General features: G+C 51.8%; 1 protein-coding gene across 3 annotated transcripts in view; it reads left to right on the forward strand.

Moving 5' to 3' along the window:
• cacna2d2a (calcium channel, voltage-dependent, alpha 2/delta subunit 2a) overlaps nucleotides 1-26,643 on the forward strand; it is an 80,696-nt gene that overhangs the window by 25,925 nt on the left and 28,128 nt on the right. For 2 of the 3 annotated variants that reach the window (XM_057031373.1, XM_057031374.1), the window contains exons 4-6: nucleotides 12,475-12,534; nucleotides 21,983-22,027; nucleotides 24,534-24,672. In XM_057031373.1, coding sequence (XP_056887353.1) covers nucleotides 12,475-12,534; nucleotides 21,983-22,027; nucleotides 24,534-24,672 — 244 coding nt within the window. The remainder of the gene's footprint in view (nucleotides 1-12,474; nucleotides 12,535-21,982; nucleotides 22,028-24,533; nucleotides 24,673-26,643) is intronic. The other variant, XM_057031375.1, reaches the window with a different exon arrangement.

The raw sequence follows: 26,643 nt of genomic DNA on the forward strand, positions 1-26,643 counted from the left end.
AGGGTGGGCAAGTCCGGTTTCTAGGATGGTAAAATAGACTTTTCCTAAAATATCATTATGGTTTGGCGTTCCAGCAGGTCAAAATCCACTCCGTCTCTAATCCCCCCCCAGCCCTCCGTCCTATCAGACCTCTGAACCTCGGCTATCTCTTCATCCCGGTGATTATCTGTCAGCTCCCGCTTATCGGCATCATCAGCCGAGCGGCCATATACAGTAGCTAAATGGATGGGAGGAAGGGATCACGTTTTTGATGAAAAAGCCCACAGGAGAGAGGGGTCGGTGTCGAGAGGAGTTTGTGTTGTTAACTCATGGCCTGTAAAAGAAACGCCTTTGATGTTCCTTCGTCTTTCAGTGAATTCTAAAGGGAGGCTGAACGTTAACTTGGAGCTGTGTCAGAAATCCACCAAAATGTAAAGGTCTCCGTGTTTTGAAGGGTATAAGTTAAGACTCCGTTTTCTTAGCTGTACAAGGTGATGTGACGGGTTTATTTTGTCGTCGGTCAATATGAGCACATGCAACATAAAAATGAGGATTTAAGGTTTTTATTTCAACATTTTAGCTGCAGATTAGGCAGTAAATCATCAGTTAGTAGAGAATCCTGAGGCTCCACTACTCTTCACGTGAGGCTTCTCTGTGTTTAATAGTGCCCTGTCTCTTGTATCGCTCTGAATCTAAAACAACAAAAGGAAGATTATCTGCAGGATTAAAAAATGCTGATGTACATCTGAAACCTCCTCACACATGAGAAAGTTGAACTCTTTTATTCCACAGTGAAGGAGCGCTAATATTACTGTTTGGTTGGTTCCACCCGGCTGGAACACAAATGGTATTTTCCTATAAACGGCTGGCAAACCTACTACGGCAGGAGGAAATTGATATTTTGCATGACTGTGCTTGTTTTCTTCTGGGGGTGTGAAGAAAACGGGCTGGAGGACAGCGAGCAGCAGGATTTGCTGCAGCGCTAACAGAGTTTTAACACTTAAGCTCAACCGCACTTGAGCTATCCGGGAAATCAACTCCTGGGCTCCGCCGTGGACCCTGGTCCGTTTCACCTGCCGCCGACGCCGCTGCTTCAGCGGGTGGAGGAGCTCGCACAAGGGGAAGTGCTCTTCAGAGAGATCGCAGGCGCGCCCGCCGAGCGCGGCGCTCGTCTGCGACGCGCAGCGGCGGAAGGTCGCGCTGGCAGACAGAAGAGACGGAGGCTGGAGCGCACACGAGAGGTCAGGCAGTTCGTGCTGCTCACAGGAGGAATAATGACATCAGTTTTGAGTCGGCCCGCGCTGCAGAGGCTTGAACATTCTCATCATGGGTAATGTACACAATCGCCGCCACTCGTCCCCACAGAATAAGGCCACTCGCACGGAGAGGCCGGAGGAACCAGAGGTTGGATTGCCTTTATTTTGCTCTTCCATCAGAGCAGGCAGTTAATCTTTGCTCAGCCTTATCTGGGCGCCTGCCATCCCGGCCCTGCCCAGGGAGAAAGGCATCTCACGCCTCATCCTTCACTCCCCCTTTCCTGCCCCCTCAGCCCCGGCTCTCCTCGGCTGACCGGAGGAGGCGGCTGCAGATTGAATTATTTTCCCCTCTCTTGTTTTCTCGTAGGTTTGCATCTATTTGCCGGCTGCTGTCGCTTCTTCTCTGTCCAGTTTGTCCGTTAAGTGGAAGCCTTTTTTTCGGATTCTCGGCCTGTTGCGGCGCCTCCTGTGGACAGCGGCAGCGGCTGCTATGCAAAATAAAAAGGACAGATAGACGGTTGGAGCCCGTTAGCAGAGGAAAGCGGGCCGAACGTCCCCGGCAGCGGTGTTTCACACACGCTCTGTGCGTAGCTTGACCTCAATCATAACCTTAACCTCTCCCCCAGTTTAAATCTAAACGCCGGTTTATGTGTGTATTACAGACTCCGTGATACAGAGCGTGAGTCTGTGGTGGGTGTATTTCACCAACAGCTGCAGCTAGCCACGAGACTCTGGGTAGGAGCCATTGCACTGGTGCTAGAATTCCGCTCTGGCTCTGTGGATCCCGCTCTGATGCGCTCACTGTGCATGCACGCGGTTCCGATGGGTCGGACTTATTGTCCTAATGAGAGCAGAGCAACCCACCAACTGTCCATCACTCGGTACTATTAACGATAAACAGATTTAGACCCGGGATGCTTCAAGTGCTCATTTAGGCGTCCATTCCTGATGGGATGTTCGGCTGATTTCACACGAATGACTGGATTTATCCATGCATTTGTCTAGATTTGTTTTTAAGTTTTGGCTTCCTGCTGTCATCGTTTGCTTTTGCCGCCTCCTTCCTCCGCCGTCTGCAGCTTTGACAGCCTGTCATGAAATAATGACCCCAAATCAGGTTGTTTTTCTGCACAGGCCAGTCAAAAAGGTGAGCAGGCGTGCGTTAACACCCGTTTATTTAGCTATTTATCTTTTCACTCTGATGAGCGGCTCCCAAACCTGGACAAACACCAGGCCGTGGGTTTGGTCCCCTCACGTGTCTTTTCGTCCCGGAGGTGCTTGTGCGGCGCGTGGCGGCCGTGGCCTGTCGCTTGGTTCAGGCGGTGACCGCAGCTTTGTGACGTGGGTCCTCTCTGCTGACGGACTGATGGGAATGCAGCAAAGAGGAGGGGAGCTAGAGGAGGTGCATAGGCCTGCAGGCAGCCACCGCCCGTGCGTGAATGTGCACGCGCGCATGTCGGGGGTGGTCTCAGAGAGACGGCGGAGAGGAATTCTCAAATGGTGACCTTGGAGAGCCAACTCTATGATAATAATTATCTGCCGACTCCTCTCTATCGCTGTCCGCTCCACTCTCTGTCTCTCTCCCTCTCTTCCTGCTTCCCTTCTTCCCTCCCTCCCCCCTCCCTCTCTCTGTCTCTCTTTCATATCCTTCACTCCTCTAATCTGAGCGACCTCAGATAAAGGCACCGCGGCTCTTTTGCGTCTCTTTGATACACATTAATCCCTAACATTGATTACAAAATTACAACTTTAGATTCACCTCAGCACATAAGCTGCACCCCCCACCCCCACCCCCCCAAGATCTGACTGTGTTATTTGGTAAAAAAGTTATATTACATTTACACATTCGTGGCCGGGACTGTTGCTTCCCAAAAGAGCCTACTCAGTGGATCGTGGTCCATTTTATACTTATACATAATTTACTGATTGTCAAAACACTAAATGACAATAATAGGAAACCTCATAGGAACGAGTCCCAAGCGTCTCCTGTTAAAGTAGAGCAGCACGACAGAAACAGGCAGGTGGAGCAGATGAAAGTCTCCTGTTCCCTCTGAGCTGTTGGATGAAGTCAAAGCAGAGGAGCTCGTCTGTTTATGGGTGTTAAATTGGTGTTAACGGCCGACTATTTAAAAGTCGATCCGTTGCCACAGGCTAAACACTTGATGCTGATGAAATCACCAGACTTCTCCCGGCTCGTTTCTCCTCCTCTCGTACGTATTCTGTCGCTGGATCTAGTGAAAGCATCACCACTCGGTGCAAGTTAAAGACCTGATGGTGGATCAGCGCCCCCCCCCCCCCCCCCCCCCCCATCCATTTAGCTTTCACAGTTTTATTTTGCCTTTAAGCCTTTTAAAAGTCCCATTTTTCACTCCTCAGTCTGACATCGCCTCCCGCGTCTCCCTCCTCACCTGTTCATCCTTTTCTCAACTTTATCACTTCACTCCGTTTGGCACAAAGAGCGACAGCCTGAGAGGGAGAAGAGAGTTGAGATCAATGTTGGGCCTTAGCTCAGGCAGACCTGCAGTTGGATGAATCGGCGCGATCGATCAGGCGCGCCGCGCTCGCTCTGCCGGGCTGCTGGGCCTTTGTGGAGGGAGATTATTTCTAAATTATTACAGGAGGCAGATGCTTGTCAGAAGATGCTCTCTGTCAAGGTTAGACTGCTTCAGTGCAGCCTCTTCCCTCCTCCGTCCCTCCGCCGCGCCGCAGCTTTCTTCATTTTCTCGCCTTTGTCTGCTCTCCTGGTGCCAATCATTTACTGTTTCTCCTGCCTCTTGAAAGGCTTTTCTGTGATTTTCCGCCTTGGCTCATTTATATTTCTCGTCTGTCTCTAAAGACTCTCAGTGTGGACTGAGGACAAACTGAAAAAGCGTCTTGTGAACGTGTGAGTGGACACAGCTGCATGTGGGAATGATTGCTTTTACATTTTCTGACCTCGGGACGCTTGTCTCCTCTAAAAACACATCGCCGTATGCTAACACGTGTTTTTAAAAGTATTTTCCAACCCTGTTAGCGTGGGCGTTTGCCTCGGGATGGGGGGGGGGGGGGTAAATGGGTTGATTGACGTCGAGGAACTCTCTTAATTAGGTGAACATCCTGGCCGGTAATTTGACTACATGCTTGTTTTATTTGTGTGTTTTGACTTTGCATCCGTGACTGTCGTTTTATTAAATTTGTCCTCTGTGTCTTCATGCATCATTTGCTCGCTTCCGTGCGACATGAAGGACGAGGGGGTTGGCAACCGTTTATTTTAACTCTCGATGCGTTTTGGGGGCTTCTGTTGGTCGCCGAATCACCACGTCAGCCGTCTGGTTTGGTCTGCGCTCGGGCACGTGAGCGTGCCAGCGTGCGTCCTCCGCTCTCTGCCGCTGTACATACATACATACATACGATGTTTAACAGCGTGAAAGCTGTTAAACATCGTTTCTTCTGGTTGCGTGCGCTGGCAGCAGTGCATTAGGGCTGAATTTGCAATAGATTTTTCTTATTTGACATTCCTGATAAATAACAGAAAATGGGCCCATTTTAGTCTCCTCAGCCCATTTCAATCATGCTTTTACCATCAACAAAACAACAAAGTGCACAGAATTGTGCACATTTCACTATTAAACGACATCATTTCTCACCAAACGCTGGGGTGAATAAAACCACTCAGTCTATTCACATCATCCAGAAAAGGGATCCTTGGATTATGCTCTAAATCAGGGAAGAGTTCATAATGGAAAAGAAGCATCGTGTTAAATTTTTAACGCGCCGTAGCTCGGACTGGGGAGCGTTCCAGAGTTTGCCAGGCCAATTTTTCTTTCCTTTGACCCTTGCTATAAATCACTTCGTCTATGAGCTTGTGGATGCAGAACATCCCCCGTCGTTTTGAGCATTCAGAGAACGGTCTCTCGGTGACCGGAGAGCGCGGAACGATCAAACATTTACATTGTCGGCCAGATGTCGCCCGCATTTACATATTAAACCAGCCTATCAGTGCGTTATGCTCCGCCCAGCGAGAGACGATCTGCGGGGATTGTCAGTGAAAATATACCACGCGCTTAAAGAACCGAGGCAACAGCGAAAATGGAGCCGTTGTGTAGGTATTGAGGATAGATCAGGATGTGGGGAGTGATGGTGAAGCCAAGGCAAGGGAGAGGGATTAATTGTTCACCCAGGAGATGCAGATAACATCAGATGTTTAAAAGCCGCCACAACTAATCCTGTCATCTCTTGGACTAGAATAATGAAAAGAGAGAAACGATATCTGCCGGAGAACCGCTAAGCTAATCTGTGCGCCTGTAACCAGCACGTGATCGCGGTTTGTACACGGGCCCGAACATAATGGTCCGTTTCCCCTCACGTGCCGTCGTTTTTGCTGCCAGGTTGTCAACCAAGAAAAAGAAAAAAAAAACGCTCGGATGTTGCTTTTCCACCCAATTGTTTCCGGTATAAGACCTTAATCGGGTTCTAAAACAATATTCAACATAAAAACATCCTGTTTACCGGAAAGCAAGTGGATGGAATCGGGATTTTTGCCAATTACTGCAAACCGCATAGTTTTAAGTCGTAGCGCTGGGTTTGAGGTTTAGCTTCAATAGGGAATAAAACACATTTAAAGAAGCCAAAAAACCTATTACACAGACGCTGCTGTAGGTTAATTATTGTTTCAGCACAAATTGTTCTTTGATTAGTTCCTTTAGCTGCTGCAGAAGCACGTGACCGGGCCCGTTTTCAGCCCGCGGCGTGAACTCATCCGCCAGCTCTAGTTTCACGGGGATGGAGCGCGTTCATCAGAACGTTGCCGAGGAAGAGTGGCAGGACAGTCTCTCGGACTGAAAGATCCTGTGAGATTTAGGTGGATTTTACGGCGTAAACGCGCAGCAGCTACAGCCCTGCGGGTTAGAAATCTGTCTGAAAACACGTGGCGCCGGAGCAACAAATTTTGAATATTCTAAGAGCGAGGTCATTTAAACGCCGGTAATGGCGTTCTCTGCGTGGGCCCGACGCTGTGTCCTACTTCTGTCTTCTCCCTCTTCCTCTGTGACCCACACCTGTCTTTCCTCCCCATCCCCCGGTCCCGCAGCACTTCCCTTCCTCCCCTGTCATATCTGTCACAGACGTTCAGTCGCTCGTGTTGCTCTAGGCTTCAAATTTAATTTGGTTTCAATCTGGTGTAATTGCTTTGAGAGACAGCCGTGGCTGCGTGTTTTCCCTCTCTTCTGTGATACTGAATCTTCTTGTCCGTGCTGCCAGCCTGCACACTGTTGCAGTACCAACGTGCACTATACATAAAACATAAGGATACTTCTTCCATAAAAAGGTCACTAAAATGGTGTTACATCATATTTACATACAGAGGGGCTGCAGGGGTCCTCATGAAGAGCATGAAGGAGGTTCAGATAGTCAGACTTTACTGTTTTTATTCTTTTATCAGCAGTTTGAGCTAAAATGGAGGCTAGTGGAAGTAAAAAAAAGATAAAGCTGAAATGTTGCCCTTGAGCTGCAGACAGACGGTAGCGCGCTGCAGTGAGCTGAAAGGATGCTAGGAAGATGGATTGAGATAATATTAGTGGAAAAGGGAAAAGTGGCTCCCTCCCATGTTTATTTAGTTTCTGCCAGTCTCGCCTCTGCTGGAGACGTCTGGCGCTCTCCGCTCCCGTTTCCAACTAATATTAACTCTGTTTAAGGTGGTTGTAGCTCGCCGCTCTCTTCTCATTCGCCCAGTTTCAGGACCCACGTTGCTCGTCGCCGTATGTGCGTTTCCGCGGTGACCTTTTGGCGCCAGAACGCGCCTCGTGCATGCGTGTTTAGCTTCTGATTAATGTCAAGATGTGACATGCGTGCCCGTGTCACTGTGGACCCCTGATCAAGGCGACATTAGCCCTGCTCATTGATGCCTTTTCACTCTGATCTGCCACCCTCAGCCTGCTGAGGACGTGAAGGGAAGAGATTGGGTCGTTCACTCAGTCACACACACTTGTTAGCTGATGTGCCCGGAGCTGATGTGCGCCCCTCTCCTTTGCAGCCCAATGTCACCGGGTTTGTTTGAACTTATTTATGCGTCTCCCTGCCGCTCGTTCCAGACGGCGGGTTCTGCAATTTTCTCCTTTTCAGTCACCTGCAATTTTGATGCCTTATGGGCTGCAAAGAGAAAAACAAGACATCTGAATCTTATTTTATTTAGTTGATGGTGCCTTCAGGCGCCCTCGCTCCCTGTTCCCTCTGAATGATGTCAGTAGCAGCAGGGAAAGCCGGGCTGCAAGTTTGGGCACGTCTGGGACGATCCGTCAACATTGAGCGTCGACCAGGCAGACGCTTACATGCCACAGAGCCGACCCCCCTCCCCCCGGGCCCCCTGCCAGCCGCGCGCCCGCGTGGCGGCCAGCATTTGCTGCGGTTGACTTTTTTCCCCTTTCTTTGCAAATTAGTGAGCAGTGTTGGCGGCACAGGTGAGCCTGGACGTAAGTGATAGGAGAGCAGAAAGAGAGAAGCTGGAATTATAATTATTCCACTGACTGATAATGTGGCTGTTCTGTTCCAAATATTAAAACGCTCTGTTTAATGAGGAAAATTCCCCGTCTTTAAGAGTCGCTTTTAAAAACACAAATGTCCCCGATCAGAAGAGAATGAATATTGTTTAGACATGGGTACTTAAACAGCCACCTATACTTTAAACAAAGGCGTCTACGTCCTCATAATATCTATGATATAAACTTACGAGCTGGCGGATCAATACTCAAGGGCTGATGATCAAGGACTATTATTTCCAGGAGCTTGGAGGAGCCTCTCTGAGTGGGTTCAGCTGCTGCAGAGAGCAAATCTATTGTTCCAAAATAAAGACAGTTGCCTTTCTTGTTCCACTGAACTGCACACAGAAGCTCCAGCACAATGCTGGCAATCTACAGTGGGAATACGGCGTTTCTGGGGGCCGGCGCGAAAGCCTCTGTAAGGGTTTGAAAAGCTGCTGCCGCGGGTAGGTGACAGCTCGCACCCTCCAGATTCGGTCTCCGTGGAAACGGAGCGCAATCGAGAGCGAGCGGGGTAACGCAAAAGAAAGTGTTAACGTTTTTCATCATGCAATGGGAAGATTATGGAGCGTGTGTGTGTGTGTGTGTGTGAGTGAGGGGGGGACAAAGGCAGGGATTAGCTTCATACATGCTACACACACCAGCCTCTGCAAACAGTCCGCCACAGGGCGGTTTGGATCATAGAACAAAGAGGGGGTCTCCCACCCATCCCTGCAGATCCTCTGTCAGCTAATAAGGCCGACAATACCCAGCAGCCAAACCAACCAGAGACTTGGAATTAAGGCTCATTATTTCCAAACATTATAGACTTTAACATTCGGAGTCCGAATGCAAACAATAAAGACACGGCCGAACTTCACGTCCAGCTGTTCTCAAGTTTGGATGTTGGAATTAACCTGTTGTTAAGTGGAGGGCCCGAAGTTTGAGGGCAGTAAACTGAGACAGATGGGGGTGAAATGGAGTTACACCACATGATGGCGGGATAAAACAGTCAAGCAGAGCGGGGAGATAAAGAAGAAGGTAGGGGAATGGACGGTGGAGGGAGGGAGGGGGGTTGGTGGTGAAAGAGTTTGTCTGGATGTTTTAAAATTCTGGACTGGAAAGTCCCTCCATCTGTTATTGTGGGCCGGTTCTGACTCAGTGGTTTCCGTGATTGGCCTTAATCCTGGCCGAGTGGAGACGACAGAATGAAGAGCTTAAAGCAGCCTGCTCTCGCCCTGACAGGCTCCAGCGGCTCCTCGCTCCGTCTGCTGCCCCCTAATGGGCCAAACGCTGCATGACCGCAGCTCGCCGTGCAGCCCCAAACCCATCAGAGACTCTTAAAAATCACACCATCGGGCACGCCAGGCGTTTCTCTTTATCACGCCGCGTCTCCTCTGCTGATGATGTCACGTCCTGTCTTTTCATTGGGGGGGAATAAATAAATTTTAAAAATCGCGCCGGTCGTTTTATTTGCAATCTGTGATGGAGAAACATTCCTATCGCTCAGATTATCCTCAGTCCACTCAACTCTTAAGACCGTGCACCGTAGCCTTATTACGCCCTGGAGGGTGTGCATGGACACATGTTCTGTCTTATGAGCCTTTTCACGAAAGAGAAGAAGTAGTTCCGGAAAGGCCGACTTTCATTACGCAATCCATTCGGTTCCGTGAGTTCCCTGGAGTGGATTAATGAGTTACCAGCGAGTAGTTGTAGATGCTGAGATTCTGCTGTATCCAAGTGCACGTCAGAGTGAGTTCACGTCACGCAAATGGCAAAATTAGGAGTTATTAGAATGATTAATCCATATAGACGGGGTGGGATTACGGTTGTCGGACTATCTTGATCAGATCAGCCGCTGACAGCTGGAGCGAGTCTGTGTCTGCTGAGTGTTGCTGGATTAAAAATAAAAGGATTAACCAATCCTGATCTTTGCATCCAAAAAGAACATTATAGCGCACAACACGTGACCCGGTGACGATCCTGTCCCGGTCAGATTACATCACTTCCACCAGGTCCAACTCTGCCCAAAACTCACCAGACCAAACTTTCCGATTGGTTAACCCCCCCCCCCACGCCACTCTGCTAAATATGACCTTCAGGACATTCTGCTGAAGGTGCGTCTTCATAACGTGGGACGCATCCTCAAGGATTCTCTAATATTTTGGGTTTACCGCCGTTGTCTGCGGCAGCCAATCAGGCGGCTCTTCCCACGCCGCGCCAGTCGCTCTGTGAAGGTTAAGTGGCCTCAGCGGTGTCATTTCACAGACTTCTGGTCCCCAGAGTGACCGAAAGCGTTCCCCGGGGGGGTCGCTCGGAGCGCGCCGAGTGCCTCGACTCGACGCTGCAATCACACGCGCCGGCCGTCGTGTCTCCTGAAGGGTCCTCTCCGCGAAGGCGCGCACGTCGTCGGGACGCTCTGAAGAGTCCCTTCAGAGCGTCCCGACAGGTCGGTGTGTCGAGTGGCCTTTAAGCTAATGCTCAGCGGAAAGGCCCAACAGGCTGCGGCAATCAAACGGCCAACCCGGAGTCAAATCTCGCCGCGGCGCGACGCGGTCCGTCCCCGGTGTGCCGGCAAAAATAACACGACTTGGAGTGATGAAACCGCTCTCCTCTGGAACACGCTGGACGGAGGGTTTATGAATATTAAAGATCCCGATCGCTCCGCTCTGAGCTTTTTGTTGACACCGCCGGCGCGCTTGGATGACAGCGGACGCCGTCGTGTACGCCGCCTGCGTGCCTGACGGCCTTTCCTGTGAAGCCATCCATCCAGCATTTGTGTTTACGGTTCCTGACCTTGCCAGGTGACACCCCCTCCCACAGCGGGACTCGTCCTGTGTCAGGCATACAGCGGCGGCGGCATTAGTGGGCGGGGCCGTCTTGCTGGCGTGGCGGGGCTGTTTGCCGTGTTGTGTGGGCCTGCCCTGAACTTATCTGCACTGTACTATGCTGATCTTAGTGTGCTCATCCAGCGCTCTAAGCTGCTTGGGCTCCAGCCACCAGCAGAGATGATCTATCCCTGCCCCCCTCCTTCCCACATCCCTCACTCTGATTCATTGGCGGTTTGTTTTGCCCATCCATCTGGGCCAACAGAGGAGGAAGGAGCGAGGCGCGAAGACGCATGGCCGCCGTAGCGCAGGGGGGACTGCATTAAGCTGCTCGGGAGGAGATAGTGTCCCAGAGGAAATATACCGGGGGAATAAAAGATGTGTGGGCTACCCGGGAGAAGGCGGATGGATCCTCTGAAGTGACAGAGCGGCCATTCTCATGGAAAACAGGGCCTTGATCGACGATCTCGAAGGAGGTTTTCCTCTGAAAGATGTGGTGTCGTAATGCAATTAAGCAGAAGTAAAACAGGGACACGTGGCAGCTTTTGTCACACACACACACACACACACACAAAAATCCTCCAGCTTACATTTTCATGTTGATCTCAGAGTGGAAACGCTGCAAAGATTATTGCTGAGCTGCTGAGTGTTTATCCCTAATTGAAAATCATCATGTGGATAGTTTCACCGGGAGATTATCTGTGTGTCTCTGCCCTTTAGCAAGGCTATGAAAAGCCCCACAATTACTGTCTTTTCAAATGGACTGTTTAGTAATCATTTCAATTAGCTAATTAGATCCTCTTTGCATTGTTTTCATGTGCAAGTGCATAAATTTCAGGGTTCTCGGTCAGAGTCTGGTTCGCTCAGTCGGAGGCAGAAGCAGAACCCAGGAGACTTTATCATTATTTGGACCGTTATGTTTGCGTCCGCGGCCACATTGTTGCTGTGTGGCAGCGAGTGGGAGGGCCTGTGGGTCCGAGGTGGGCGGAGCGCCGCTCGTACAAATGGGACAGCCTCTCCTATAATAAGAGTTTATGTCTTGCGTGTGTTTGGGGGAGATAAAGAGCCTCCTGTGGCCGAGGACCGGTTCACTTGGCGCGGCTGCACAAATGAATGAGCAGGAGTCTAAATAGGGTTCGTCATTTAAGAGCCCGGGGACTGATCGTGGCATTCTGGGATGGGCACGAGACCGCCCCCTAGGGGCTCAGGGAAACCTAGATACAGAGCAGGGTGGGGTGGGGGTGGGGGTGGGGGTGGGGGCAGAAACACTTTGCTCTATTTGCAAGTTGAATGACTTCCTATATGAGACTCACATATATTAAGCTGCTTAAGAGCCCGAGCTGATGATGATGATGATGATGATGATGATGACATAAGCATGCATAGCTGCAAATTTATATATGCCCCCCCCCCAACATCACCACCATCAGGGGGACCTGCCCCCATCTTAAGAAGCGAGGCAGCAAATGTCAGACATTAATGATCTGCATCCACCTCAGACCTGCGCTCCACTGGTATTTCTAGCGATCGGCGCTCTGACCTGTCACGGCCACGGGCCTCTGCCCTCGGTCACGCAAACACACACACACACACCACACACACACACACACACACACACACACACACACACACACACACACACACACACACAATCCTGCAAAATAACCATGGCTAAACTTTGAGAAGGGCCATTACGACGGGAGCGTTCGTGCAGGTTCTTGTCATCCCGATTCTACATTTGCATGTGTGATCATGTCATACTCCGGCCTGCAGGGGGCGCAGGCTTTATTATCCAACCACAGAGGGGAGAAAAAGAGAACAAAGTGACCACCCCATCTGTCCCTGTCTCTCTCTTACCCATCTATCAATGTCCCTTTGACCTTTGACCCCCCCTCACTCTGCTGTTTCTCTTTTCCTGTGTAGAAACTGACGAAGGAGGCGGAGCTGCTGCAGAAGGAGCACGTTTGGCAGGACAGCGTGACGGTAATGTGACGCCTGCTTCGCTCTCCTTTCTCTGCTAGTTTATTTCAAAGTGATCTGGTTTATTTAACCATCATCTGTCCACCCCAATAATCGTTTTCCCCCAATAATCGTTTTCCCCCAATAATCGTTTTCCCTTGGATTCCTCGGAATGCTTTAATGACAATGTGGTCAGCATCACAGTGTTAAAACAGACGATGATGCGATAATGTGTTATTATTATTATCGTTATTATTATTATTATGATTTGTTTATGTCTTCAGAACCTTTAATGCACCACAAACATGTTTATTTTTGTGTCAAACGAGAGGAAATGTCCTCGACGTTGGTTGTGCAGAAGTTGAAACGCCCTTTGAGCATGCACGTATGCACACATGTGCACGTGCCTTACCCGAGCAGACACAGGCGCGTTCCCTACTGTCATATCACCCCCCCTTCCCCGTCTCCAGGGAGACGAGCTCACTGTCATGGTACACTTCCTACAAATGGATTTTTAACCCGGCAGCTCCTGGGGGGTGTTTGAGAACAGGTTTTAACTGATTTGAAATGAATAATTATGAGCGCGGCTTCCCGCCAGAGTCCATCTCTGTTCATGGTCGCTTACACTGCGGAGTCGTCCGGGTCGGCGGCGCCGGAGTCCCTCACGGACCTGCCGGCGTCACGCGGTCGCTGCTGTCCCCTCACGTCAGGCCGGAGGCGGGGGGACGCCTGGCTCAGGTGTGCCTCCCTCAGACGGGGGGAACACACGCGCACGCCTGCGCCCGGCCCGAGCCGGCGTGGACACATCCTGGAGTGGAAGGGACGGCGAATCCGCCCCTCTCCACCGGCGTTCCCGCCCTCCTCCTCCCGCCTCGTCTGCTCCTTCATTACATTCACGCCCTCTTTTGTTATCTGTGTGTTTTTAATCAGGCGTGAAAACAGTCGGAATATATAATATTGTTGCAGCGGCTGCAAGTGAATTCTAATGGCGCTCCTCCATTAATAATGTATCTGAGCTGATTTCATTTGCCTTTATAATAAGGAAAGGTAATGAAACTCAGCAGGGGCGACTATGGAACCGTGGGGGGGGGGCTGTACGGGGAGCGTTGGGGAGGAAAGAGGAAGATGGGCTCCACATGTGTGAGCTGAGATTTTCTTGTTGGTAGATTTTGTGCTTTCCTAATTTCTCCTTGGCTGAACACTCCGCTGACTGACACTCTAATTAGATTAGGGCTGTGCGCTCTTTGGGCATATTAGCGGGAACGGCGAGGGTCTTAAACTAGTGGGCGGAGCCGTCTGTCAGGCGGGGAGAAAAGGTGTTTGTGCACGGGCGTTCTGACGGGATCCCTGCGAGCGTGCGTGGGCGCGGCCCGGTGCGGTTCGGGGGGGGGGTGTAACGCGTTATTTATTTTAACGGTGGGTTCGGTACCCGGATCAGCCCATCTGCTCTCGTCGCCAAAGTGGTGACATCACCCAAACTCAATGACACGTCTGGTTCTCGCCGCGGCTGCCATCCCAGCTGTTGCCATAGGAGCCAGATCTCTCTCTCTGATCCGACCAGTCTGACTGCTGGACATTATGGATGTCAAAGTGTTGATTGTAACACCTGTTGTGCCGCTCGGCGAGGATTTTGAATCCATTGGAATTAAATGGCGCGTGAAAAAGACATTATAGTGTTGGATTGCCGACGATTCCTCAAGGTCGGGCACCCGTCTCGTGGCGACGTGCGACTATTGTCGGCAACGGGCCCGCGCCGCCGTCCGATTCTCCCGGGGATAAAGGGAAACCGGCAGCACCGCTGACAGACGCCGCCGCTTGAGCTGATTCCCTGTGCGATTGCGCAATGAATCGGACTCAGGAATGTTTACATGCAGAGCGGATTAAGGGAAACTTTGCGTATCTGGAAAATCCCATTTAGGACCCCTATAAGACGAAGCAGCCAACTGCAACACATTAGGAAACCCCGAGTAGCTCAAGAGCGTGAGCCTGGTTGATTATAGCTTTATTCTTGAGTGCAAGTACGGAACATAACGTACCGGCAGACGATACCGGCTATCCTGAGGGATCGTCCTGGAAGGTCTCTTGAGCTCTGGCTGTCCTCATTTAAGCTTGTGAACCAGAGCAGGTTGACAAAACCGAAAACTCTGAGATAGTCTGGAGCCCCTGGGATCACTGGAACTGGTTCACCACGTCTGAACCACACAGAGAGAATTGGTTCCATTTTCCGCCACCAGGTTAGCATCGGCGGCGCGTTTGAGCCACGACCCTGATGATGGCCGCGGTGTCGCGGATGAAGGTTTGACATGTGGAGCAACACGACGGGACAAGATGCGTCAAAGGAGGAACAGAGGCTGGTTGAAGACGTGCACTTTCCGTCAGATTGCGGTGTGGCAGCTGCTGTATGTTTGAAATGCATTAGCGCTAATAGCTGTGCCATTAGGGGGGAGAGAGAGGCACCGCGATGATGGGCTGCCACGATGAAACCAAGGAGAGTGGGTGACAAAGAGAGGCAGGGAGGGGAGAGGGAGAGGAAGCAAGTGAGTGTGTGGGGGTGGGGGGGTAAGAGATGGAGGAAAAAGGGAAACTGGGATGGAGCTATCTTCCAGGCCATTTACTGCAATCATCAGTCCCTAATCAATCAAGCCTTTCATCATAGGACAACACCATCTCTTCTTCTCGCTCTGACTCCTTCTCTTCATCTCCAGTCAGCCGCCCACTCCCAGAACAACGTATGGCAGCTCTCTTTTTAACCCGTTAATGCCTAAACACACCAGCCACAGGACATTCCCCTTTAGCGGGCCCCCTATAGGCCACGGGAGGTCGTCTCAGAGGTGCAACGTGACCTCACGCGCGTGGGTCTCAGATTAGAGACTCGTGAGGTTTGTTCACTTGACCAAGTTGGCTCCTTTCATAATGCCTCTATTTGAGATAATTGGCCCTTCAGAGGAAATGAGTGAGAATGGCTGTGGTGACTCTCAGCGCGGCCCTTGAAGCTAGCAGCTCCATTAGCCACAGAATACATTAGTCTTATGAGGCTGCCTTTGACAGATTCCAATTCAGATCCTGGTAAAAATAGACAGAAATGGAGCGACGCCTCACTCTCTTTCATTTTCCGCTACTTTTAATATTTCCTGTTGTTTCTCCCCTATATATGTCTTCCTTGGGGGGGCATTTTCCACCCAAGTCAAGCCCCTTTCCAAGCATTTCCCACAAATTCTTCCTTTCACCCTCATCTTTTTTCCCCACATTAATTGTGAGCGTGTTTTTTAATTTCAGATCTGTCGCTGTCAGTCGATGTGTGTGTGTGTGTGTGTGTGTGTGTGTGTGGGGGGGGGGGTGGTGACGCCGGCGCCACGCAACCGCATCTCAGTCTGGAGATTTGCGGGAGCGAAAACTGCGAGAAAAGGGCCTTTCTTTCCATGTGCGGCGCTCACTGCTAACATCCGTGAACAGTCACCTTGTGTGATCACACACAAACTGCATCTGTTTCCATTGTTATTCTTCGAGCCGCCTCACGGCCGAGACGGAGCGCCCGCAGTCCACCGAGCACGTAATGGAACTCCTAAACAGTGATATCGCTAAATCCAGATCTCTGGAACGCATTTCCATCTGCTCGCCGTCGGAGGGGAAAGCATGGAGGAGGGGCCACGCCCCGACGAATGCAGAAAGAGACGCAGCTCCGGCCGCTCCCTCGCTGACCTTCGCCTCCTCTCTGCACGATCGTCTCGCTCCGTCTGTCATTTCCTCGCCCTCTCTGCTCTGCCCGCCTCTTTGAACGGGCTTCTGGTTGCTGTGGCGACCCAGCGGTTGGGTAATTTCAGCGTCTTGATTGCAGACTGCTGTAATTTGCTTTAAGTGGCGCTCTCCAAAGGTGGAAATGTCCTTTTTGTTGTCTCTCCCTTCCACGCCGCCGCTCTCTTGGACGCCTCTCGTGGGGCGTTTTTATTGTGAATCTTACCCAAAATGCTCCTCTGCTGCTGCAGGAGAGACCTCTTCAAAACTCATGTTGTTCTCGGCTGAGCCAGGAGGACTTCTGGCCGACTGGGCGATGTTGGGAACGCTCCAGTAAAACGGCGTAACGAGGCAGGGTGAAGCAGAAAGAGAAAAAGTTCAGGGTTTTTCCTTCTTTCCCTAAAGGTGATGCTGCACTGAGCGAGAGGGGTTCAGAGAGCGGAGCCGTGTCTAAATCCCACCGATCGATTCTCCCCCAACCCCCAGCCTCACCGCAGATGGGAATCAATAGTTGGAGAAATCCAGTCCGCCATGCTGCAGAGCTCGATTTACCGAGCTCCGCACGCGGCCACCACCCGTGAAACGTTCTCGTTCAGGTGCTGCTGGACCCTCTCGACAGCCTCCTCTTTATTACACGTTCTCCTCTTTTCCTACAAACGTGTTTTCCTGCTATTAGCCGCGTCTACGCGGGAAAGGAAAACGCAACCTGCTCCGACGAGCGTCGCAAAGGCCGCGTTTCCTCCCCAACTGAAGGACGCTTATTAGCCACAGGCTGTCAGAAAATAAGGGCCTTGGTGTGACTGACGGGCCGCTTGTGTTGTATCTGTCTCCCGTTTGCCGTTTCCTGCCCGCCGACGCGCCGCGGCGGGCTGCTCTTTGTCATTTGAATGCTTAAAATCCCCGGCGGGGACGGCGGAGCATCTGATGGAAATAATTACGGGGTTGGAAATAACAGGTTTCCTTTGGCCGCTGCTGATTGCTGATCGGGTGCTCTCAGTCAGCCTCTAAGGGGGGGGTGGCGACTTCTCAGCGCTCGATGGCCCGTCGGTGGCAAAATGGCTGCAAAACATCAGCGAAAATTGGGAGGAAACGCCGTCCGCCCTCCAGGAAGAGTGGAGCCGGGGAACGCTGCGGCGTGGCGAGCTGCCGCCTGATTGGTCCGGAGCAGCGAGCGCCCGTTTGCTTGCGATTGGTCGTCCCGGCCGCAGACGGCGTGCAGTTGTGTATAATTGTGTTGGGTTTATCAAACCCGCTGGAGCCCCGTGATAGTGTTCATATTACCATGGCCTTTTTATCTTGTTTGACTTTATTTGGTGTTACGGCGCCTCTTTCTCGTCACCTGATGATTAGATTGGGGGGGGGGGGTGGGGGTGTCGGGAGGCACGCCTGTGTCATGTCGGATAGGCTTTTTATCAGGTTCTGTGTCCGCGCGGCGCAGCGATGCTATCAGCTTTAAAACCTCCTGCTCAATAGAGCCCTGTCAGCCAACAATGGAGAGCAGCGTTACCCAGAGTGCAGCAGGACAAAGAGCCCCCTCCCCTTATCAAAGGGCCGGAATATTCTCAGCATGATCTAACGGCTTTAACTGAGGGGAAGTGGCAACAGGAAGAAGGGAGGAGCTGGGGGGGGGCAGGGGTTGTGTGGCCTAAGGAGCTGAGACGACACCAGAACCACCCAGAGAAGCTTGAGAGGAGCTTCAGTGATGGCGAACCTCTCGCCAGGGTCGCCGCCTCCATTTAGAGGCTCTATTGAAGTTGACTTCCTGAATAAAAGCAAGAGAGAATTTTAGCAGTAACTCGGGATCAAAGCCATCAAAGGCGTTTTAGAGTCACATGCAAACCTCCTGTCCACGGAGTCACTGAGCTAAGCTAATTAGCCCCCGATGGTGGCGAACAAGCATCTGTTCCCAGAGGTTCCCCTCCTCTCTTTAGATTTCATAAAAGTGAATCGAATTGTGAGTGCATTTTCACACTTAGGAAGGCTGTGCGAGTGAGCGCCCCCCCCGATGGGCCAATGTCCCCGGGTTAACGAGGAGCACTAAATGAAATCCTTTATTGTGTTTGATATAATGTCAGCTTCCATTAGAGGGAGTGGATCTATGAGCGACTGCGAGGGGATTGTGGCCAGGAGAGAGAGGGCGTGTGTGTTTCTGTTTCTGCATGCCTGCGTGCACACCCAGGGGCGCGGTGGAGGCCCAGAGTGTGTTCTGTAATTAGAAAATCATTAGCAGGTGTCCAGAGGAGATAGGAATATGACTGTAATCTGTCCCCACCCGTGATGGAGCGCTTGTCTCACACTCAAATGTCAGGCTGTCTCAGGCTGCTTGTTGAATTCAAATAAAGAAGATTTACCTCCAGCCACCGACACACGTTCGCCCTCACACCCCAACGTGCAGCCGCCTCCACGGTGCACCGGGTTGTCATCATCCTTCATTAAGCTCGCTACGCTAGTCGGTCTGAGAGAGGTGTCAGCCGCTAGCTGCTAGCTTACTTGCATTCACATGTGATGCGAGCTTAGTGATACGTTTGTAATTTGCAACTTTTTATTTGAAAGTCGGAGGATAAAGTGGATGAGAATTTGTCTAAATGAGGCCCCGGGAGTTGCTAAACATCTGTCTGCTAGCATAAATCTAACAGAGGAGTGCTAATGTTGAAAAAAACCTCAGTTCTTTAGTCCCCTTGGGAGCTCACACACACACACACACACACACACACACACACACACACACACACACTAGGCACAGCTTTTACTTTTACTGGAACTTTACAAATGATTATTATAATTCAGGACTCTGTGATTTAAGATCAGGACTGGTCTTAAACTGGGTCGGTGGGATAAACGATATGTTCAGGTGCTCTTCACCTGAGTGACATATAAATGTGTAATACAAGCAGCAGCAGCACAGACAGACGGGCCTTTTGACAGACAAGGGAAAAACAGACGCGTATCTGGACAGAAAAAAAGAATCTGACGTTGAGGCCTTGGCGAGCACATTGTCATCTGGAGCAGAGGGGCAGTTTCTATAGCAACAGGAGGCATCCTACCTATACACATTGCTGCTTTTGCTGAAATCAGAAACTAGCAAGGGGAGGCAGGTGCCAAGGATGGAGAGACCGCAAAAGATGAAGATAAGAGGGCCCGGAGAGCGAGAGACGAGGCCGAGAGAGGAAAGGTAGATGAGATAAAGGTGTGGAAGGCTGGAGATTGATGGCAGGGAGGGGCGGCAGTTGATCAGCTGACCTCAGTCTCTGGCTGCTGTTTGGGATTTGTGGTCCAGTCAGCATGATAGATTTAATTTACTGATAGCACTTTATGTCAGAGGGACTTTCTCAGACTTTGTGTGTCTTCATGCACCAGTGGCGAGCGAGTCTGGACGCCCCACCGGTGCAGGCGCAGCCACAGAGAGCGGGAGGGGTATAATGCTAATGTTGCTCCACTGAAGAATAATGAGAACCATCCCGCTTCGGGAATCTGGGCCGCTTTTCTGAGCAGTATTTCTGTTAGCATCTGTGACAACAGTAGGAGCTGAAAGTGGCCAAGGTCGTTGATGGTGTTCAGGGATCAGCAAAAATCCTAATCAGAGCGTAGATACGCCTCGAATCGGGAGCTCAGATCCCCCCAGTAGTGGGGCGGATCAGGTGTTAGCCTTAGCACGTGTTAGCCTTAGCCTTAGTGACGTTAGCATCATTATGTCGTCACATCACTCGTCACAAGAGAGTCATAGATGAGGTCGTTTCTGGTCCGGCGTCCTGTCAGATGGCCGTCTAACCCGTCCAGAGTGACCACCGGCTGCAGCAGATGGCCGGGACCGCTCGCGGGGCGTCGGCCACCGAGGACGCCACCACCTGCCAGGCTGCCTGTGTGACCTGTGGGGGAAAGTTCAGTGTTCCAGGCGAGCAGCAAACAATAAAAATAACAATATTTATGACATCAGCCAACGTGAAGCTGTAAAGAATAAGAAAGAAAAGAAGACGGAAACAGGGACTGAATCTCCAGAACCCTTTAAGAGCGCTACGATGAGACCGGTGGCGAGGGATTGTGCGACGCTATTATCATTGATATATGCAGTGATGAATGTGGTGCACGTGTTGTGATACGTGTCGGATAAACAGCTGCCGGCCTCCGCAGAGCAGCGTCGCCTTATCTCCACTGGAGGGACGTCACAGTCGGGATGACCTCTACCAGCTAGCGCGGCGCTGCTGCCATATGCAGCGCATTCATTAAAGGTGTGTCGATGTCGGCCGGGTTTTTGGCATTGCATTGAATTGTTATTACTCCTGAAGCGCAGTGCTGGGGGGGGGGGGGGTACTGCAGTAATCAGGTGATGGAGCTGTTGTCCTAGTGAGGGTTGATTTGTGGGCAGCTGCACAGCCACAGCGGTGGGACAGGTCTGAGCAGACACACCACCCCTGTTGCTGCTATAGTCTCTCGCCCTCTCTCTCTCTCTCTCTCTCTCTCTCTCTCTCTCTCTCTCTCTGCAGACTCACTGGCTATTTTTAGCTACTTCCATCTTAACACAGCCTCTGCCACACATTTCTCTCCTCTCACTTCATCCATTACCGCCCCCCCCCCGACCATCCTAAAGCTGTTATTCGACTCATCGCTGTTCGTTCGGCGTTTATTCCTTCCATCCTCACTTCTGATCCTTTCGCCCGCGCCGGCGAGGCTCGTTCCCCGCGACCCGAAGAGAGGAGCCGCGCGCCTGAGGTCAGCGTGACTCCTGACCACGCCGCGTCAGGAGCCGAGACGAGCTCACGACCGCCTCTCCCATTAGCGGTGGCGGCCGGCCAGGACCCTGGTCGCGGGGCGCTGCTGCCACAGGAATGAGAGGGATAGAGGGAAGACTTATAGAGGCAGAGGTGAAAAGAGCGCTGGAATATTATGGTGGAGAACTGGTTTTACACCAGTACAGGTCAAAGGTCAGAGAAATGAGCTCCCCTCCTTCCCACTGTAACCAGTCCGTTAGCTTAGCAGCCTCACGCTAACCCAGCCGGACGATATCTGCTCTGTTTAACCTCTCCAGCTGTGTTTTTATTATAACAGGTGTATTTGGCCTCTTTTTCTTTTAGATTTCCCATTTTGCATCTTTTATTACTGTAGTAAACACATTTAATAATGATCTTTAACAGTCCGCAGCTGGATTCCTGTTAATAAGCTGACCAGCTCTCCCAGTGAGGGTGAGTCAGTCACTGTCACGCCCCTGGGAGGGCACCACCCCCCCCCAGCCAGCATTTGACACTCATGATAATGAGGCCGGCCTTGTGACCGCCGCTCGCCGCCCTTCCCCTCAGCACGAGGGCGGGTCTCCTCTCAGGGTAACGGTCGGGGACGTGGCCCATTCCTGGGTCTCAGGGGTGGCGTTTGGGTGGTTCCACATTCTTCCTCTGGTCCCCACGGAGGCTGCTCCGCCTCCCGGGGAGACTCCCAGTCCGGGTTTCCGCTCCTCTCACTGCTCATGCCATCGCCTCCTCACAGGCCCCCACATTCAACACACTCCCGCACATGAAGGCGCTCCCACAGTCTCAGACATGTGCCGCATCCATGGCATCTATTGGGCCCAATAGATGCCATGGTTCTCCATCACGCTCCTCCTGTGATGCTGATTATATTCTCATGCTGGACGGTGTGATGGAATATAACCACGCTTCTCTCTAGCTCGCCACCGGGAGGAGTCCGGCCACCGTGCGGACGCTGCTCGACCTTCTCTCATCACCTCTTTCCGCTCTTCTTCTCTGCACAGGAGAATTCCATTTCATACTACGATTCCAAAGCGGATTCAGACTATGTGAGTACAGTACGGACCGCTCTTGATCTCCCACCCGCCTGCCTGATCACCCCTTCCCCCGCTACCCCTACCCGCTTTACCCGCCACCCTTTCCCCTGCAACCTCCCTCGTGCCCCCCCTTCCCCCCCCCCCTTCCCCGTGGTCACGGGCCTGTGGGCTGTCCGTGTGCATTAGCGAGGTGGCGCCGCGTCACGGTGAGTTGATGTGACAGGGCAGAGGCGGGCCGGCGTGCATGTGACGGCGGCGTCGGCTGTCCTCCCCCGGACGTTTGCTCCCCCCCCCCACAGACGGGTGGACGCGCTGAGACGACCGAGACGCGAGACGCTGGCGTCCCACCGATGAGAACTGCATGAAGGATGACGCACAGGTGGTTCTGCATGCCCAGGACGGGTCACGTGCACGCCCAGCGCCCACTGATCAATCAGGCCCTGCGGAAGAATGCAACCCCCCCTCCCTCGATCAGCAGAGCACAGAAGACAGGGGGGGCAGAGAGAGGTGGCGGAGGGGCAATAAATCACGGTGTGATTTTCTCTCCGTGCACGCCGCTCCTGTGATTAATGACTCAGCGCTTTAGGGCCTGTCAGCACATCTAATTGGAGAGCATCAGTCATCATTAACGCCGCGCACGCTCCTGACCCCCGCCTCGCCGAGACCCCGCCGCCCGGAGACGGCGGGCAGAGGTCGGGTGGAGGTCCTTCCTCTTCCCCCGAAACCTCGCCAGCCAGTTTTACCCGCCCCCCCTCCCCACTCACTTTCGATTAGGACTCAATCAGAGCGGCGAGGAACCAGAAGGGTGACGTACATTTCCTACAGGACAGGTAAGTGGTCAGAGCTGCGTCTCCTGTGTCCTCACCTGTCTCCTCTCCTCGCTACCTGTCCTGGACTCTTCCTCTTGTCCCAAATGTCCCTTTTTTGGCACATGTGCTGTTTATTTCAGTCAACAGTGATTTAAGGTGGAACCGGCACCTTGGTGACATCCCTCACACATCGGGCCAACCCGGGGGGGGGGGGCTCGAGTGTCATCTCTGGCCCCTTCAGACTTTAATTAAACCTCGAAAAAGTGGAGATGAAATTAACAAATTGGGTAATGAATCAAGCAAAACAGGTGGTGGATGGTTGCCGAAAATGAACCAATCAGTCTTTCCTGTGTGGATTTATTCAGCTGCTAATTAGACGCTGCCTCGCTTAATTATGATTGGGCCCTTCTGAAGACGGAAGGCGAGGTGGTCGGGGGGGGGGGGCATGTCTGACAGCGGTGACAGAGCTGGTGTCGGAGCGGGTGATAAACAAACACCTCACCCTCGCGCTCGTCACTGTTTAAAAGTCGCTAACCTCGTCAGCTAACAGGTTTGGGCCTTTAAACCGAGGCTGCGTGTGGAAAAAATAGCAAAACTTTTATTTGAATGCCAAATAGAAGCAACAGTCGACTCATTATTGGTGTTTTTAAAGGTCTGAAGAGGTTTTCTTTCTGCTCCTCAGAAACTTTTATTACAACGCGAAAATCAACTTAATCCAGCAGAGAAAAGTATTGATTTGAGCCTTTTTTGTGTTGCTGCATGAGTCAGAAAACACGCCCAGAACACACACACGCGTGCACGTGTGTGTGTGTTCTGGTGTTAAAGCCTCTTAAAAATGTTCAGATTTAGTGTTTTAGAACTGCAGTGATCAAAGCACGTCCGGTCATTTTTTTTAAATGAAATGAGCCACAATTGTGGCTTTTTTCTGCTCCCAGTCTGTAATTTTTACGAATAAAAGCTGTTGCTCCTCCGTTCGGTGCTACGTGAGCGTCGGCGCCGGACGGCAACAGCTTGTAATTGCATTTTAATAGTCAATTAAAGTCGGCCCATCAATCTTTCTCTCTTTTTTTTTCCCAGGCGGTCACGAGTTTTGATTAATTCCTCCCGAAAACAAACCTGTTTTTTTAATGGCGTCAGATCCGTTTAACCCGCGCGGCTTCATTAGAAGGCAGCCGTGTCCCGGCGGCGCCTCTGCCGCTCGCCACCGTCCGCTTTAATGCTGCGCCGAGCGCCTGAATGTGCGCCTGCAAATGAAAGAGCGGCGGCCCGTCCTCCAAGAACGCCCGTCTGAGCGACGGTCGAAGACGGAGCGCCGGAATCAGATCTGGAACAGGCGAATAAAGTGGCGCCGAAGAGTCGGCTTCTATCTCGCTGCCATTTCACTTCACGTAGCACAATCGCTTCGTCCTGCGGGAGCGGCGGCAGATCGCACGCCAGTGATAACGTATCACGATAAAAGGCTTAAATGCCAGGTTTGCCTTTGATTTCCGCTGACTGCCTTTGATGTCTGACACTCTTCCCTCCTGCACACAGGAATAATAAAACACTAATTAGCTGCTGCACCAACTGAACCAGGGCCACAAATACTCAAAATCCGCGCACGTTTAAACCACTTTTCACTCGTGCTGATTCAGGTGTGTGTGTGTGTGTGTGTGTGTGTGTGTGTGTTGTGTGTGTGTGTGTGTGTGTGTGCGCCTGCACGCCTGCAGGCAGAGGACGGGGAAGAAGAGAACCCGCTGGAGAGCGCGCCGTCTTTGGAGCTGGAGTTCGTGGACGATCCCAACTTCAAAAACAAGGTCAACTACTCCTCCAGCGCCGTCCAGATTCCCACAGACATCTACAAAGGCTGTGAGTACACGGCGGGAGGAGCGGGCACACCTGGTGCTTCTGGCTGTCCACAAATCAGCAGATTAGTTTCTGGGAAAATGCGACGTCGTCCTTGCAAACTCCCCCAGCTGGAATTCGCCGCAGCTTCAGTCCCTCCGGGTGACTGCTGGCGTCCGGCAGCAGATCTGGGAAAAGCCTTTCCTGACAGTAGTCGGGCAGCTGCGGCGCGATCCGGCGTTTAGACCTTTTAGACCTGATGACCCCCCCCCCCCCCCCCCACCCCCAATGATGAAGATGAGATGTTGTCTCCTTCTCCTCTCTCACTGATCCTCCAGCTGGAGGAACAACCTCCTGTCCGTCATTCCCAATATTAAACAACGTTGCAACGCGTGAAGGGTGAAGGTCAGCGTGGTTTTCAGGGCCCCCCCGTCGCCGCCGCCCCTCCCTCGCTGCTGTGCCTCCAAACCAGGAGCTCTCGGCTCAGGGAGGAGGTGTCAGAAACGGCGGTCGGCTCACAATAGAGCAATCAGGCCGCCGCATTGTCCCCGCCGCCAGTGTGAAGCAGCGTCGTTGCTAAAGATAATGAGAATAAAACGTGCGTGATTGAGGCCGGCGGCGTCTAGAAGAGGAAGGTGGCACAACGGGGATTGGGGGGGGGGGGGTCTTAACCTGGTCCTGATCTGTTGCCCCGGGATTTGGAGCCAAACCAGACCCCATTTCTGTGATGGCGCCATCTCAAACGTCTGTTATCGCTGTCACATAAATAAATAAATAAATAAATAAATATCTCAGGTTCTGCTAAAGTGCTGCTGTTGACCCGACGCCGGAGTGCGTTTATTTGATGTCGCTGCGCCGCGCACGTCTGCAGAAAATGGATATTTGGGATGCCGGTCACAGCAAAAACGTCCTTGGAGAAGGCTGGATAGATGTGGGGGGGGGGGCAGACAGAAACCATTTGGAGGCAGAGTTAAAGCGTTTTTATTGTGATCCTTTCAGAAGCTAAATGAGGCAGCGCCCGCGTCCCCGTTTGATTCGTCTGCGAGGTCCCGTGTCCGTTTATTGAGATGGAGAGTTCCCTGAGCGCCGTAATGAAGCATTTTAGAATTCATTATCTCACCGCTGATTCCTGCCGCCAAGTCCGCAAACTTTCTAATTAGCTCGGGTCAAACATTCAGCCCCCCCTTCTTCTAATTAGCGTTGCTCATAAACGGGTGGACGTCGGAGGAACAAACGGCCGTAGGTGGTGGTTGTGGAGGCCCAAGCAAATCTAATCCCAAAAGTAATCTCGAAAATTCCACAGTAACGCTCCTTAGAGGTTTGTAGGTTTGGGAGGATCCTGCTGAGGAAAGATGGAGAATAATAAAGCAGATTCAGCCGCCTCTGAAATAAAAACACATTAAAAATGTAAATCTGCAGTAAAGGCAGGAGTCCTGGCCGCGCCGCGCCGCGGATGACGACGCTGGCGGGGGTGGGGAGTGAGCCGCCACTGTTCCCAGCAGGGAAGGGAGAAATCCACCCGTGAATGTGGGAAGTCCTTTCATTCAATTTGAAGTTTAAATCCGCCGCACGCTGCGTTATTTGCCGCAGCCGAGCGCCATTTTGTCACTTTGCTATTGTCGTCAGGGTCTGTGAGCAAACTTGATTGTCGGAGCTGAATGGTTGGGAATGGCTAACTGGGAGCAGATGAAAGAGCGGCACTCAGGAATTAGGCAGAGAGTGATTAACCCCCCCCCCCCACACACACACACACACACACACACACACACACTCGACAACACTACGAAGACGTGTTCCATTAAAGTTACATTTGTCAGGTTGATTTTGTAATTCCAGCTTGTTTTTCTTTGTGGAATTGGATTTTTCAGATACTCGGGGGTGGGGTGGGGGGGGGGGGGGAGTCCGGAGAAAACTGATCTGATCACATGTAACACAGCTTTTTGCTTTTCAACAGTGTATAACACTGTTAGCATGCTAGCAGCTGTGTTCTAATTG

The sequence above is a fragment of the Takifugu flavidus genome, chromosome 4, assembly GCF_003711565.1.
Source record: "Takifugu flavidus isolate HTHZ2018 chromosome 4, ASM371156v2, whole genome shotgun sequence".
Classification (NCBI taxonomy): domain Eukaryota; kingdom Metazoa; phylum Chordata; class Actinopteri; order Tetraodontiformes; family Tetraodontidae; genus Takifugu; species Takifugu flavidus.